The sequence below is a fragment of the Poecilia latipinna genome, unplaced genomic scaffold (genome assembly GCF_001443285.1).
Source record: "Poecilia latipinna isolate Pla-1442-1.1 unplaced genomic scaffold, P_latipinna-1.0 Scaffold144, whole genome shotgun sequence".
Classification (NCBI taxonomy): domain Eukaryota; kingdom Metazoa; phylum Chordata; class Actinopteri; order Cyprinodontiformes; family Poeciliidae; genus Poecilia; species Poecilia latipinna.
Window position 1 is genome coordinate 459,893 of NW_015112760.1, and position 15,352 is coordinate 475,244.

The 15,352-nt window shown below is 41.8% G+C and overlaps 1 protein-coding gene and 1 long non-coding RNA gene across 2 annotated transcripts in view; one reads left to right on the forward strand and one right to left on the reverse strand.

The window, feature by feature from the left end:
- Nucleotides 1-15,352, forward strand: part of srcap (Snf2-related CREBBP activator protein) — a 46,911-nt gene that overhangs the window by 26,212 nt on the left and 5,347 nt on the right. Inside the window, exons 13-32 of the mRNA XM_015029131.1 lie at nt 1,041-1,218; nt 1,320-1,456; nt 2,043-2,212; nt 3,899-4,228; nt 4,420-4,606; nt 4,719-4,888; nt 5,582-5,751; nt 5,861-6,076; nt 6,230-6,394; nt 7,365-7,520; nt 7,606-7,950; nt 8,920-9,086; nt 9,335-9,639; nt 9,722-9,924; nt 10,820-10,989; nt 11,181-11,377; nt 11,563-11,677; nt 11,759-11,884; nt 11,975-12,151; nt 12,237-12,320. Coding sequence (XP_014884617.1) covers nt 1,041-1,218; nt 1,320-1,456; nt 2,043-2,212; nt 3,899-4,228; nt 4,420-4,606; nt 4,719-4,888; nt 5,582-5,751; nt 5,861-6,076; nt 6,230-6,394; nt 7,365-7,520; nt 7,606-7,950; nt 8,920-9,086; nt 9,335-9,639; nt 9,722-9,924; nt 10,820-10,989; nt 11,181-11,377; nt 11,563-11,677; nt 11,759-11,884; nt 11,975-12,151; nt 12,237-12,320 — 3,768 coding nt within the window. The remainder of the gene's footprint in view (nt 1-1,040; nt 1,219-1,319; nt 1,457-2,042; nt 2,213-3,898; nt 4,229-4,419; nt 4,607-4,718; nt 4,889-5,581; nt 5,752-5,860; nt 6,077-6,229; nt 6,395-7,364; nt 7,521-7,605; nt 7,951-8,919; nt 9,087-9,334; nt 9,640-9,721; nt 9,925-10,819; nt 10,990-11,180; nt 11,378-11,562; nt 11,678-11,758; nt 11,885-11,974; nt 12,152-12,236; nt 12,321-15,352) is intronic.
- Nucleotides 2,553-14,627, reverse strand: LOC106945443 (uncharacterized). Its single transcript, XR_001424566.1, has 4 exons — nt 13,828-14,627; nt 12,627-13,205; nt 9,133-9,135; nt 2,553-2,563 (listed from the first exon to the last, which is right to left on the reverse strand). It is a non-coding gene; the product is annotated as an uncharacterized LOC106945443 (long non-coding RNA).

Genomic DNA, 15,352 nt, shown 5'->3' on the forward strand with positions numbered 1-15,352 from the left:
AAGATGAAGCACATAACACCAGTTTTAAAGTCCCTGCACTGGCTCCCTGTAACTCAGAGAATAGACTTTAAAATACTGTTGTTAGTTTATAAATCACTGAACGGTTTAGCACCACAATACATTTAAGATCTGTTATTGCTGTACCAACCGTCTAGACCCCTCAGATCTTCTGGTTCTGGTCTCCATCCCCAGAACTAGAACCAAATGAGGAGAAGCAGCATTCAGCTTCTATGCACCATAGATCAACAAACTTCCAGAAAACTGTAAAACAGCTGAAACACTGAGTGCCTTTAAATCTAGACTAAAACCCACCTGTTTAGAGTTGCTTATGGCTAAATTAGGATTAGAGTGCGGGTTTTGATGTCTTCAATGTTTTTAATGTTTTTATCTTTAGTTTTCATCTAGTTATTAACTTCTTTTTATTTCTCTTTCACACCGTCTATGTAAAGCCCCCCCGGAAAATGTCCCAGTTCAACGAATCTATATCTAGGGGTGTGAGAATCCTTGTTAAATGACGTTTAACTAAAGTCCCAGAGGGTTAGAGCCCCAGTTAAACGCCAGTTAACTGAAGTCCTAAAAGGGGTTTTAATGTTTTTATCTTTTTTAATCTTTTTCAAAATATCTTTCTCTTTCTCTTGCTGTTTTTGTTTTAATTATGTAAAGCACTTTGAAATGTCTTGCTGCTGAAATGTGCTATACAAATAAAATTTGATTGATTGATTTCCAAATCCACAATATTCTTCAAGTTGAAAGCCTTAAAGCGTAAATATGTAGCTTTACTACATAAATCCTTCCTATTATCTGCTTAAAGTCATATTCTCTCTTGAAGCTCAATGAACCGCAGACATGTTGTAGAAAGTACATTATTTTTAAATAATAGTTCTTCCTTAGACTGTTTTTAAACCTGTCAGTATTACCAGTCAGGGCTGGATAATCTGAAAATGGTCCGATTCTGGTCACCGGTCTGTTTTTCTGTGCATCTTCGTTCTAACCCTGTTCACATCTGGATCATTGCTTTCTCATATTTTTCCCTTCTAAAGGTAAAGACCCCCATCCCATTCCTCCTTCATGGAACACTGCGGGAATACCAACACATCGGACTGGACTGGTTGGTCACCATGTACGAGAAGAAGCTCAATGGGATTCTGGCTGATGAAATGGGCCTGGGGAAAACCATCCAGACCATCGCTCTGTTAGCCCACCTGGCCTGTGAAAAAGGTAACAGCCAGTATTGATTTATTCTTCAAGCCTGTTTTTAAAATCCCTCTCCACGTACACGTGCTTTCCGTTAACCAGTTTTTTTTCTTCTTCTTCTTTAGGGAACTGGGGTCCCCACCTCATCATTGTCCCCACCAGTGTGATGCTGAACTGGGAGATGGAGCTGAAGCGCTGGTGTCCAGGGTTTAAGATCCTCACCTACTTTGGAAGCCAGAAGGAGAGGAAGCTGAAGAGACAGGTGATGTTTCTCTGCTTTATTGGGTTTGTCTGCAGCTTTTTTCTTTTATTGGGCGTGTGGCGGCATCATGTATGACGTGGGGCTGAAATATTGAGAGCATGAAGCAGAATTGTAGCCCAGGTTACACCCTTATAATACCACGAGGCAGCAGCGACCAATCCACAACTTTTGGAAAGTTTTCATGTCAATTGTTCATTTCCACGTTTTGTTGCATTACAGCCACAGACTTCGATATATCTTACTGGGATTTCAATGTGACAAACACAAAATAGTGCATCATTCTGAAGGAGGATTCAAATTATGATTGTTGGATTGTATGATTAAAAATATCAAAATGGCGGCTTGCGAGGGTTAGGAACAGTTTTGTAGTTTAGGGAGACTGAGTACATATTCTCACCATAGATCTTTGAAAACCACACATTCCATTTTTTAGCCGCTTTTACTCATATTTATCCTTAAATCTGCCATAACAAAAAGGGACAACTTTTTAGGGGTTTTTTTTTTTTTTTTTTTTTTTTTTTTTTTAAGAACCTTGCCAGTGAAAAATGAGAACAGCTCACTTTTTATTCTCCACTTCTTTTCACAGGGCTGGACGAAACCCAACGCTTTCCACGTCTGCATCACGTCGTACAAGCTGGTGCTGCAGGATCACCAGGCCTTCAGGCGAAAGTCCTGGCGCTATCTGATCCTCGACGAGGCTCAGAACATCAAGAACTTTAAGTCCCAGCGTTGGCAGAGTCTGCTGAACTTCAATAGGTCTGTAGAGCCTGTCGAACCTCGCTTGGTGTGTCTGAAATATTTCACCTCTTATTATCGCTATCATAAAAGAGCGCTACTCTATCAGATCTGTTATTGTTCTAAACATTAAATGGCTGCAGTTATTGTAATGAGCTGGTAGTCCCATTCTTTTGTCTATAAGGTGACAGTTGTGAATCGACTCTTTTACTGCAGTTTTTTAATTGCAAGAGTAATACTATCGAGTAAAAACTGCTGACGTTCTGGTATTTTATTTTTCTGTTCTTCCTGGTAATATGATATTTTTATGGCTCATTTCATGAGTATTTCCAAAATCCAGGCATGTTGTGATCTGCAGAGAGACATCAGAGCCTTTTGCGTCCCGTCACACTGCGATCCGTCCTGACTCTTAATCATCAGCTGAAAGTTGAGCTGGACTGCTCAGGTCAAAGTTCATTTGTCACAGGTTTCTATCCGTGTCTGACGCTGCCCTCTGGTGGCTTAAAATGAATAGAAGCAAAATGTAAACTTGCAGCGTAACAGGTTAAGTTAAAGCAAAGCTTTTTTACATGAGACGAATGAGTTGATAAAGTTGTGCGCTGCTGCTTTGATTCATTAGCTTTGATTCATCGAGTTTATATGAATTGAAATCACTTACAAATAGAAAATATTGAAGGAATGTCTTTTGATTTATTACATGTAGAAGAAATAATCAATATTTTGGATTTTTTGTTTTTTTTTGTTTTAATTCATTGTCAAACTGACTATCATTATTGTCATTGTCATTCAAATTAAACATTTGTGTCTTATAATAGATGGAATATTTTTGTCATAGCTTTAGTGGATGAAATGAATAATGCAACTGTTGACCTTTTTACCGTGGGAATGCTGAACCAACTCTATCCGGGCTGCAAAGATGTGGAAAAAATAATTATTTTCCGCTAATTTTCATTATGAGACGTTTGGCTGGAGGCCTGCCAATGTGCATTATGTCAATGGAGAATCGTCTGCAAAGACATATGAAGCAGAAGGAAAAGTTAGATTCAGGCTGCTGGACTATATTCCAGCTAAAATTACCAAAAGAGAGGAGACTTTTTGTTGTTGTTCAGTAAACCAGAGATGTACCACTGTGGATTTTCCTGAATTTCTATTTTTCTTTGAGGTCTGACCTGCTGATTCAGCTATTTTTTTTTTCCTCCAAAGGTCCATAACACACAAAAGTAAAAATACATCAATCAGAATTTGTGCTATTGATAAAAAAAATTGTAACCATTTTTGACCACTTTCTAAAAACTATAATGTAAGATGTAAGAACTTTGAAAATGTATATTTACTTTTCCAAGCTTCCAGAATTAGGATTAAGAGTGGTTTCTTTTAAGCGCTGTTAATTACTGGAATTATTTTAATGTAACGTGTAAAGAAAATGTCTAATTTCTAAACAAATCGCACAAGTGAGATTTCCAAAGGGCCGTCAGCATTTCTTGTTACATGACAGACAGAGGTTGAAAGGTCAAAAGGTTAGAACAGATCTACTTTGCTGTACATTGTTCAGCCTTCCTATTATCTGCTGAAAGTATTGCTCCCCTGGAGTCTGAAATTAGGGGATTTTGAGTTACCGACTGCCCAGACTTGCTCGATTTAACCGTCTTCATGTTTGCTGGCTGAGTTTTTATCCTGACCTCGCTTCTACCCATCTCTCCATCGCAGCCACCGCCGGCTGCTGCTGACAGGAACTCCCCTGCAGAACAGCCTGATGGAGCTCTGGTCGCTCATGCACTTCCTCATGCCTCACGTCTTCCAGTCCCACCGGGAGTTCAAGGAGTGGTTCTCCAACCCGCTGACGGGAATGATTGAGGGCAGCCAGGAGTACAACGAAGGCCTAGTCAAGAGGCTTCACAAGGTGCTGAGGCCGTTCCTGCTCAGGAGGATCAAGGCCGACGTCGAGAAGCAGATGCCGAAGAAATACGAGCACGTGGTTCGCTGCCGCCTCTCCAAACGGCAGAGGTTTCTCTACGACGACTTCATGGCACAGGCCTCGTGAGTTCCTGAAGGATCAGAAAAATATTTAATATCTTAAAATACTCACGCCGCTTGAACTTTTTTCACAGGTTTCATGTGATACACTAATACAAAGTAGTGCTTAATTTTAGAGTCACACGATCTCGGCTCTGACTAGTTTTCCTCCTGGAAAATGAACCTCCAGCCTTCTCTCTCTCTGTGATCCACAGGACGCGGGAAACACTGGCCAGCGGTCACTTCATGTCCGTCATCAACATCCTCATGCAGCTCCGCAAAGTGTGCAACCACCCCAACTTGTTTGACCCTCGACCCATCCAGTCGCCCTTCATCACGCAGCCCATCGTCTTCCGCACTGCCTCCCTGGTGCAGGAAGCTCTGGAGGTTTCTCCTCTGAAGGTTAGCATGGATTGATGCTCAACAAAACTTTTATTTGCTGCTCAAATGAGCTGTGAAAGGATGGCAAAAAAAAAAAAACAAAAAAAAAAACATTTCTGTTTTAACTTTCCAGCGCTGCGACCTTTCTGCATTTGATCTTGTCGGTTTGGAGCACCATGTCACCCGTTACCAGGCGGACATCTTCCTGCCGCGCCACAGAGTCAGCCGCCAGCTTATACAGGAGATTACAGAGTCCCCTGAACCACCGCCGAGACCCAGACCGGTCCGCATGAAGGTCAACAGGTACATGCCGCAGCCAAGATTATTATTATTATTTTTAGACAAATGCAGAATAGGAGAGATATGCAAGTTATGTTTGAACATGGAAGAGAAACAGAACTGTGAACAAACCAGGGGTTTATTGAAGAAAAGTATCCAGTAGTTCTTCAAAGAAAGAGACTAAACTTGGCCAGTTCGTCAGATGGATTTATTAATAAACATATTTTATTATATTTTGCCGCCAGGCATCCCATAAATAATGACGGTGATGGCATGAATAATTGATATCCGGTATTTTCTCTGTTTTCTGACATGGTGAGTCAGAAACATTTTAAAGTCTTTCCACTGGCTCAGAAAACAGACTTTAAAAACATTTATTAGTCTATAAATTACTGAACAACTTGGCACCAAAATACATAAAGGACTTTTTGTTGCATCAACCCTTCAGATCACTCGGGTCTTCTTGTTTTTGAAATGTGCTACACAAATAAACTCATTAAACTTTTTAGAGAGAGCTTTCAGAGGCAGACCTTCATGAAGTTGGTTCTGAGCAGTGTTAATTTTGACAACACATTTTAGCTTAAAATAAAATATGGTCTTAATCACAATCTGGTCTTTTGTCGTCGTTTTCTTATCGACTAAATTTCTGTAAACCTTCTTCTGCTGACAGCCTGTTAACGAGTGTTTTTCTGAATGATCGTTGTGGTTTTACTTTAGGATGTTCCAGCCGCCTCCTAAAGGAGATAATCGACCCGTTCTGCTGATGAACAAACCCACCTGCTCCGTTCCACCTGCAGCCCAGACCCCCAAACCTTCTCCCGTCTCTGAAGCCGCTCCGGCTCCTGTTCCTGCTCCTCCTCCTCCTCCTGCTCCTGTTGTTCAGCAAGGTCGATGCAAAGAAAAGAAAAACATAAAAATAAATAAATAAGTCTTCGTAAATCTTATTAGTTTATTTTTAAATTCGCATGCTCACAGTTTCTTATCCGCATCTTCCAGTGGTGTGTTCAGTGGCACCTACAGCTCCGCCTCGCCCTCCGATTCATCCCGCTCCTCAAACCGCAGTGAGATCCAGCGCCCCGAAGCCGATACTGACCGTACGGCCTCCCGGTGCGCCCAGTGCAGCCGGTATACCGGCCCATCCCAGTCCGACTCCCAGCAGCATCATGCCGCAGAGGGTTTTACTCAGCCCCGATATGCAAGCAAGGTTGCCATGTGAGTGCGTTAACTTTAGGGTTTATCTCTCTCTTTAAAACTCACATTTATTATCCGCTGGTAAAAATAAAACATTGATTTCAGTGCAGCAGCTGAAATCTCTGCTTTCAACTAAAAGAATAAGCTAACATTAGTCTTGTTTTTCTTTCCCAGCCGGTGAGGTGGTGAGCATCGCACAGCTGGCCTCGTTGGCAGGACGACCCGTGTCGTCGAGCCAGGGCAGCAAACCCGTCACCTTCCAGCTTCAAGGCAACAAACTGACCCTGTCTGGAGCGCAGATCCACCAGGTCCCAGCAGCCGGCCCACGCCCAGTTCAAGGTTGTCATTTACACAACTACACAGTTTAAATGACGTCATGGAGGATCTCGATCTGCAGTAGTTAAACCTGGTGTGAGAGCAGATTTAGTGTTTGCTACGAATGATGGAAACGTCTATCAGGCGTTTAAAATTAGATTTATCGAGATCCTTGGATCAAACTGACACTAAACCATGTGTAACAACTGACTTATTTAAATAACTCATTTCACTCATATGAAGAATCGCTTTACGCACTAAGCTGTACGTGGCACTAAAAAAAAAAGTAAGAATTATACATTTTTAGGGTATGTATTAGAAAAACAAACTGAAAGTCTGATAGTTTGCTAAAAATTATAGGGAGAAATATGCTTAATATTGCTTCATTACATCAACCTGTTACTGGATTGACTAATCTGACATAGGAGAAATTATAGATGAGAAAACAAAAAAGGTTAAACCATCTTCCCCAAACCCACCATGATGGTGATGGACCTCCCTCAGTCATGGCTTTATCTGGACATTGGTAGGTTTCTGCTGCACCGGATTCATCTGCACATTTCCTCCAGATGTTCAGAAATGTTGACCTCCATGTTTATTCTTATGGAGATTAATTGCGTCTAGTGACAGAATCCAGCTGGTAGAAGCTTCATATGATCAGAAAACATTACTGTTATGAGAGACTAGCATGATGTTATGAGAAAGATGCTGTATTTTGGCTAAAGTTGGGTTTTAATTTGTCTAAATAACAAAAATTAGCTGGACAGTTAATTGAGCAAAAGAGAACAGAGTCTTGAAAATGTCAAAGTTGAAAAGTTTTTCATGCTGCACATAGAAAAGATAAAAACCTCTTCAATGTTTGTACTTTAATGTCAGAAATGGCTTATTTTAAAGTTAGTCTTGAGCAGTCTGAACTTCTGAAGTGTAAACTGTGTAGCAGCCCAGGGGTTTGATTTTGTCTCATTTGGATTTTTCCCTCCCGTTTCCTCTCCAGGTAACGTGATGCACCTGGTGTCCAGTGGCGTGCAGCATCACCTCATCAGTCAGCCTGCACAGCTCACTGTCCAGACCACAACCGCCACACACGCCGCAAACACGCCTGTCGCCAATCCCGCCGCAAACAAGCTGCCGCACAATGCCTCACCCCAAGGTATTTCACCTTTGACCTCGTGTTAATTTAACCCAAGGCGTAGAAGTTGGTCCTGAAGTTGGGAATTCTCCCCGTTTCATTTCAGTTCCCTCCACCACGGTGAGCAGCCCTGGAGTCGTGAAGATTGTTGTGCGCCAGGCAGCAGGCAAGGAGGGTGGGCCCGTGCCCACACTGGCAGTTGCCCCTTCCCCACGTCTTGCTCCCCAGGCTCCGCCCCCTTCCCTGCACCCTCACACCAACACCGCCCCTGTCCGGAGCACGGCTCTCCTCCAGATTGCCCCACGCGCCCCCGGGCCCGGTACCGGCCCCGCTACGGCTCACTACACTATAGCCCCTCTCAGACCTCCGAGCTCCACCCCAAACCAGCCCCAAGCCCCCAGGCCAGTCCTCAAGGTAGTGCAGCCGCCCCCCTGCAGCATAGAGCAGCCAGGTGAGACAACATGCTAAGAGGATCTGTTTTCCTGAGCTGCAGCAAACTTCCCTGGATCCACATTTCCTGCAGGTGTTCCCTTCCCAGCAAGCCTGGTGCAGTTTTGTACTTAATCTGTCAGCCTGCCTTGTTTGATGTTGCCAGAACAGTGAGCAGGTTGCTTGCAGGCCCTTAAAATGCCTGAATTTCAAATTAAATGTTTTCAACATTTGGAAACTGCTTCTGTATAAAGTCCTTGGAAGTACTTGATAGTCAAACTGCACAATTTGAGCAATGATGAAGCGAATCGTTCGATGTAACGATCGACTTAGTCTTAATTTATAAAACGTTATTTATTAAAGTTATATATTTAAAGATAATAAAAAGACAGACACATTTTTTTCTGTCTGAAGTTAAATCAGACTAAACTTTTGTTGTTTAGGTTCACCAGATTCATTTCTATCTGCTAAATCCCAGAAAACTTAAACTGAATTTTTTTTTTTTTTTTACTTTCTTTGTGCAGGAAGGTAATTAACCTTAACACCATTTGTTTGTGTTGTTTTAGTGTAATGAATATTAATTATTCCTAATGGCCCAATGACTTGAAATAAAATGTGGGCTTATATTTTATAGATTAAACATTGTCAGTGAAACTAGAGGATTTTTCAGGTGCATAAGGTGTGTGAGGAATATGTTTCAAAACATAACATTTTGATTTATTTTAGTTTGCCTAGAATAGTTTGCCTATTAATAGTAGCAGTAATAAATTGATATCATGTAATAGTGAATTAAGACTTGTTTCTTTAGTTCATTTGTGTTGTTTTAAAACACAATGTCTGTTGCTGGAAAAAAGTTCTTGAATTTTACTGCTGGAAAATCATACAAATCCTGTGTGACGTTCCAAAGATGCACAAAAGTAGAGTTTGTATTTTCTAGGTTATTAGCCATATGTTAAGTGTTTCTCTGCCTTCTTCTCCATCCTATCCTTAGCTCCAACTGTGGTTGCTGCCACGCCTTCTGTGGCCAAGCCCTCAGCAGCACCTCGAGACGGCAGCAGCAGCCAACCACCGGTAAAGTTGAAGCCCAGTGGGAGTGCGAAGACCAATCCCCCACACAGGAGGGCACCCCGCCCGCCTCTACGCTCTCCTTTCCATGTGGTGAGCGGCTTTTATATCTTTAAATTCATTCTTACTCCAGAACTACAATCTGATGCCCTGTAGATTGTCTTTGTTTCTAGTCTCAATTTCTGCAAAAAAATAAAGCATGCATGTGAAAGAAATACCTCCTGATGGCATGTGGGATTCCTGTGGGCGCATCTCATTTTGGTCATTCTGCTCTATGATCGTTTTTTTTTTTTTTTGTGACATTCCTGCTCACAATCATCTGACTTTCTGTGGTTTAACAGTCATGGTTGGCTGATGAGATGAAACGGCAGCGAGACAGTCGGCTCGACTTCATCTTCCAAGTCAATGAGCGCCACTGCAGGGCGATGCCGGTGTTTGGCCGCGAGGTTTTAGACTTTCTGACGTTCCTCCCCGGCCCTCATCCGTCGCTGGCGGCTCTGAAGGCGGAGGGGGAGTGGAGCCGCTCGGGCCACAGCAGCTGTCTGCTCACGCAGCAGCAGGACTGCTGGTTCCAGAGCCCTTTGTTAAGAGAAGCCATCCACACCCCCGATCAAAGGGTGGAGCACCTCAGCCACATAATCGACAGGTCGACATTAACAGACGCATATAAAGCTAATACAGTAGGGAGATTTGTTTGTTAATGCTTTCTTTTTTTTCTCTTCGTTTAGGTTTGTGTTTGTGATCCCTCCTGTGGAGGCTCCTCTGATCTCCATGCACTGCTGCCATCCTCCTCCATCTCTGAGCCACAAGCAGGCAGTGTTCTCCTCCACGCTGGCGGGTCAGGTCGCTCCATTAACACGCAGCCTCCACCGCATCCATTGCAACATGAGGACTCAGTTTCCTGACCTGAGGCTCATACAGTACGACTGCGGTGAGTTCCAGAAGGAGTACTTTCCGTAAAGAGTGGGGGAGAGGCGAGTCTGACAGCCATCTGAATCATTGGACTTTGCAGCAGTTTTCCACATATTGTATATCTAAATCATTGCAGGATTTTTATTTGTGGAGACAGATAAACAATATGTTGAAATATGTTAGTCAGAGTCCAAGAATCAAATCAACCTGCTTTCTTTTCAAATGTTTATTGCTGCTCTGACTTGTTCATGTAGCACATTTCCACCACTTTTGCTTTACAAGCTAAAATCCAAATAAAATAAATAAACTATAACAATGACGTTGCTAATAGACAAAAACAGCTGTAAAAACAAAAATCTTTAGGAGTAAAAGAATGTCTTTAGTAGGGATAAATCTACGCCATAGAGGTCCCTCTAACTTTTCTTTTTAGATGAATCTTTTTAATAGAATTTTTTCAGTATTTAATTAATTAATATTAACATTTTTCTGATCCCTAGAATTAAATGATAGAGTACTGTTCAGTATCATTTCTGTAGACAAAACAATTTGCCAGTCTTAACAGATCTAAAAAGTGTTGTTCAAAGCACTTGAGGTCTACATAAATGCAGCTGGCTTTTATTTGTAGCATAGTGAGTTCACACAGTATGTAAATTGTATTTATATAGCACCTTTCTCTGTAGTAAAAAACGGTAAAAGCATCATAAACATTATAACATGGCAGGCCAAAAATGTTTGTTTACAAACAAAAAAGGTCTTAAGTTCCTTCTTAAAAGCACCAATATGATATTTTACCTCATGGACAAACTGTCGCCCATTCATCTCTCATATTATGTTCAGGATCACACCTGGGTCCAAACAGCACTTCGGTATCCTCCTAGGTTCTGTTTTCTCTAACGTGTGTCCTCTGCATGCAGGTAAGCTTCAGACTCTGCACACTCTGCTGCGAAAGCTGAAGTCTGGAGGCCACCGAGTGCTGATCTTCACTCAGATGACGCGCATGTTGGACGTCCTGGAGCAGTTCCTCAACTACCACGGACACATCTACCTCCGTCTGGACGGCAGCACCCGCGTGGAGCAGAGACAGGTTTGGCAAATGTTTCCATTTAAACTCCTGCTAATGACTGAAATATTATTCTGAAAAGAAGACTGAGTGACATTGAAACGCTAAACGGTTCTTAGAAGCACTTTCATTAGCCGTTTTTAAATCTGCTACACGAGTAAATGTGGCATTTTGACATGTCTGATTCTCACCATTTCTCACGCCTTCTTCTGCAGGCCCTCATGGAGCGCTTCAACGCAGACCGACGCATCTTCTGCTTCATTTTGTCAACCCGCAGCGGGGGCGTTGGGGTCAATCTGACCGGGGCTGATACTGTGGTTTTCTACGACAGCGACTGGAATCCCACCATGGACGCTCAGGCGCAAGACCGCTGCCACAGAATCGGCCAGACCCGAGACGTCCATATCTACAGGTGGTGCATTTAATTACATCTGTTTGTCCACAAAAAGCCTGACTTAAAAAAAAAATAAAATAAATGGCACTGATAATTTCAGTTTTAAGTCATATTTGTCCTGTGCGATTCAACTGCCAAACACATTCATGTTAATGTTAGCCAAATTGTTTTTTACAACAGTTTTCATTTTTTTGCTTTTTCAGACTAATCAGTGAGCGAACGGTCGAGGAAAACATTTTAAAGAAAGCCAACCAGAAGAGGATGCTGGGAGATATGGCGATAGAGGGAGGAAACTTCACTACTGCCTTCTTCAAAGAGGTACCAACATCCATCTATGTTTGAGAAGGTGTCGATGAAAAATGAAAGTCTTTAATCAGCTAAATGATTCCTTTCGTTCAGCAAACCATCAGGGAGCTGTTTGACGTCAACGATGGGGAGAAGAGGGAGGTGGCTGTGGAGCTGTCCGTCCCTCAGGCTGAGGAAGAGGAGGGCGTCAACAAACAGAGCACCACCATCCTAGAACAGGTGAGCTTTTATCCCATCATCTCCCAGAAATACCTTAGGTCCTCATCTTGTTGCTGCTCGACTCATCCCGTTGCTTTACGATCGGTCCAGGCGCTATGCCGAGCCGAGGATGAGGAGGACATCGTGGCGGCTTCGCAGGCCAAAGCGGAGCAGGTGGCTGAGCTGGCAGAGTTCAACGAGAACATCCCGCTGGACGACGGAGGGGAGCAGGAGGAAGTGGAGGAGCTGTCCAAAGCTGAACAGGAAATCGCTGCTTTAGTAGAACAGGTAACTGATGAAGTGATTCTGGGTTTCCAGATGTTGATCCGGTTCTGCTCGGCTGTCCGCTCACATCTCTCCTGCATGTCTGCAGCTCACTCCCATTGAACGCTACGCCATGAACTTCCTGGAAGCTTCTTTGGAAGACGTCTGCAAGGAGGAGCTGAAGCAAGCAGAAGTAACTTCTCACTCTAAATTCTCTCGTGTTTTACTGAAGAATCGTTAGAGGGGAAATAACTGGATGAGAAGCAGATTTGTTTTCCCTCCGAGTTCTACTCTCGCTCAAGACAAATATGTGAATTTTATGTTTTTTGGTGGCTGATTAATAATCAGCCATCTGCTTTTAACTTTAACTGATCATTGCCGAGATATTTTTGATGAACTGGAGCTGCAGCGAGAATTTGGCTGGTGCAACTCCAGAAATAATTAGGAGCAACCAGCTATAAATATCCTGTTTTCTGATCAACAAATGTCTCATTTTTACACTGAATAAAGAGTGGTCAGTGACTTGCATGTTGAATCAACGTTAGGGTTTCAGCCATAACTGACACTATATCAGTGTTTATTCAACCATCATTTGAATGTGGATCTGCATGCATATTTGTGTTTTTACATTGAATGAAAGCTAAGGATGTATGTACATCTTTTGGTCTGCATCATAACATACCACTAAAAGCTTCTTCACTGGTGTTGCACACCATTTTATTGATAGATGATGGGTATCATGGGTATGTCGTTCAAAATTCTTTAACATATTTCCAAAAATGTGTGCACAAAAGGTTAATGACAAAATGGCATTGATAATTTTATTTAAGAAAAGAGGGATAGATCTTTAAACATATTTGACTCCTTTTGACTGTCCTCAGCATCCATGAGCTTAAGCTTTGTACTCTATGAACCAGGGAAACAGTACAAGTTGGGGTAACCCCAGTTTGACTGCTTGGCGTCACTTTGGTTGGTTCCTTGCGATGCCTTCTTCCCATTCTGGCACATAATGAAGCCACTTCTTGACAGTTTCGCTGTTGTCCGACAGTCAGCTTTGGGTCAAACTGCAGAGCAGCAGCTGAAAAACAAAAATGAGAGTGAGGAAGGCACCAGTTAGAAAGATGATAAACATTCGAAAAGTTCTGAGAGACATTGAAATATTAAATAGTGTACTGGTTATAGTTCTGAGAACAAACCGTAGGGTTCCCCATGTACACTCAAATTAATAAGGACACGCTAATGAATATTCATCAATTTACCTTAATGTTAGTTGTCATATGCAACTACATTTACCTATCAAGCTGCACCATAGTGTAGCATTTATGATACTGCACTTACGTTAAAATGAGGGAATCAATTTTTAAAATAAAGGGCCGTTTACCAGAAAACCTAACGATAACTCAGGGAAGATTAGGGTTCATTTAACACACCAGAGACGGAAAAATAGAGCAAAAGGTGATTTGTACTGAAGTTGTAAAAATGTACAATTTATAAAGGATAAACTTGCATCAAATAACTGGTTCAATCTTCCATTAACCACAAACATTTCCAACAAGTTAATGATTAAATTCATTCAAAAATGTCAATATGCTGATAATGATCCAGCACAAGTAGTAATAGTCCAGTTCAGTTTAACCAGTTACCAATCCAAGAATCAACAGATTGAATCAGTCGTTAACAGGTTTAGATCAGTGTCTCACCTTCCTTGCATGTTTCAGGTGTTTCCCTTCCACCACACCTGGATTGAATCTGTGGGTGATTAACAGCCTTCTGCAGTTCTTGACGGCTGCAGAAGGTCATGCAATCATCTGAATCAGCTGTTCTGGAACAGAGGCACATCTGAGCATGTCCCTAGGAACATCATAATAAAAAAATGAAAAACAAGTGATTTGAAATGATTTAAAGCCCACCTGCAGCAGCCTTACACTTCCTTGTCCACCACATGCTCTTCCAGACCAAACAATAGGCCCCACCCTATTTTTAAAAACTCAAATCCCACAATATCTCATAGGGCCTAGAGTGGTGGACAGGCTAAAAAAAATATACAAAAGCTGACATGACTTAATTTATTAAAAAATATCTGGTTTGCCCCAAAATAACCAAGATTACTACAGGCACAAAACAATGCAGTTATTTTTTAATGAGCATATTTAAGATCAAAGTAATATTGAAAAACTTACCATAAAAGTGCTCAGAGTGGAATTCAGTTTAGAAGCCGGTTGCAAACAAGCCAGCAGCAAAGTGGCTGTTGGGTTGGGACAAACCACTAGTGTAAACGGGGAGGCAGACCGTTCCACTCCTTGTAGTGACTTGTAGATGTTTTTGTGTCAACACATTATGCACAGTCAGTAATAATATTTACAGACAAGTAAGAAAATGTACAGAAAGGAATCACAACCCACTGTTCTCAACATGTAGTGCTTAATTTGAAACATGATTAACCCCCACCTAATAATAAAATGTTTTGACCCAGAGCTGAAGGAGGGGATGAGGAAGGGAAGGGGGGAGTAAATAGGGGAAGGTTGGGAGGAATGGGTGAGTGGGGGGAGGGAGTGAAAAGTAGGGAAGGTTTGGGGGGCGGGTATAGGGGGATCAGGAGGAGGGGTGCAACAAACGGCATACTTGGATTCAAAATTGATTAGACTCTGGTCCTCAAGGCAAGCTGACTTGCATGTTTTCAGTTCAGCAAAACCCTGTCAATCAGCCATCAATTAAAATCGTGTGTGCCTAATTATGGAAATGCCTAAAACTTGCAGGTCAGTGTGCTTGGAGGACCAGTGATGGGAAAAAACACTGGATTAGATGCTGGCATTTTCACTATTAGAATTCGACCAAAAAACAACATTGATTCGTTGAGATATTTTCAACATTAATTAATTGGCTAGAATTGGGTGATTGTTTGATGGTTGATCCACCATCAGTCATCAACCTTTTCCATAAATTCAACCTTTGGGATCATGATTCAACATTGAATTAACATGTTTTGCAAACAAGCCAGCAGCAAAGTGGCTGTGTGATTGGGCCATCCCACTCATGTAAATATGCCTTTACCAAACACTTTTATCAAAGTCTATAATTATGGCACCAGAAATAAACATTGTAAATATATCACTCTCAATATAATATGTTCAAGCTTGACTTTTTGAATTGAATAACTAAAATAAATCTACTTCCTAATGATGATATAGTTTATCTGTATTTTAAATGTTTGCATTCATATAACAG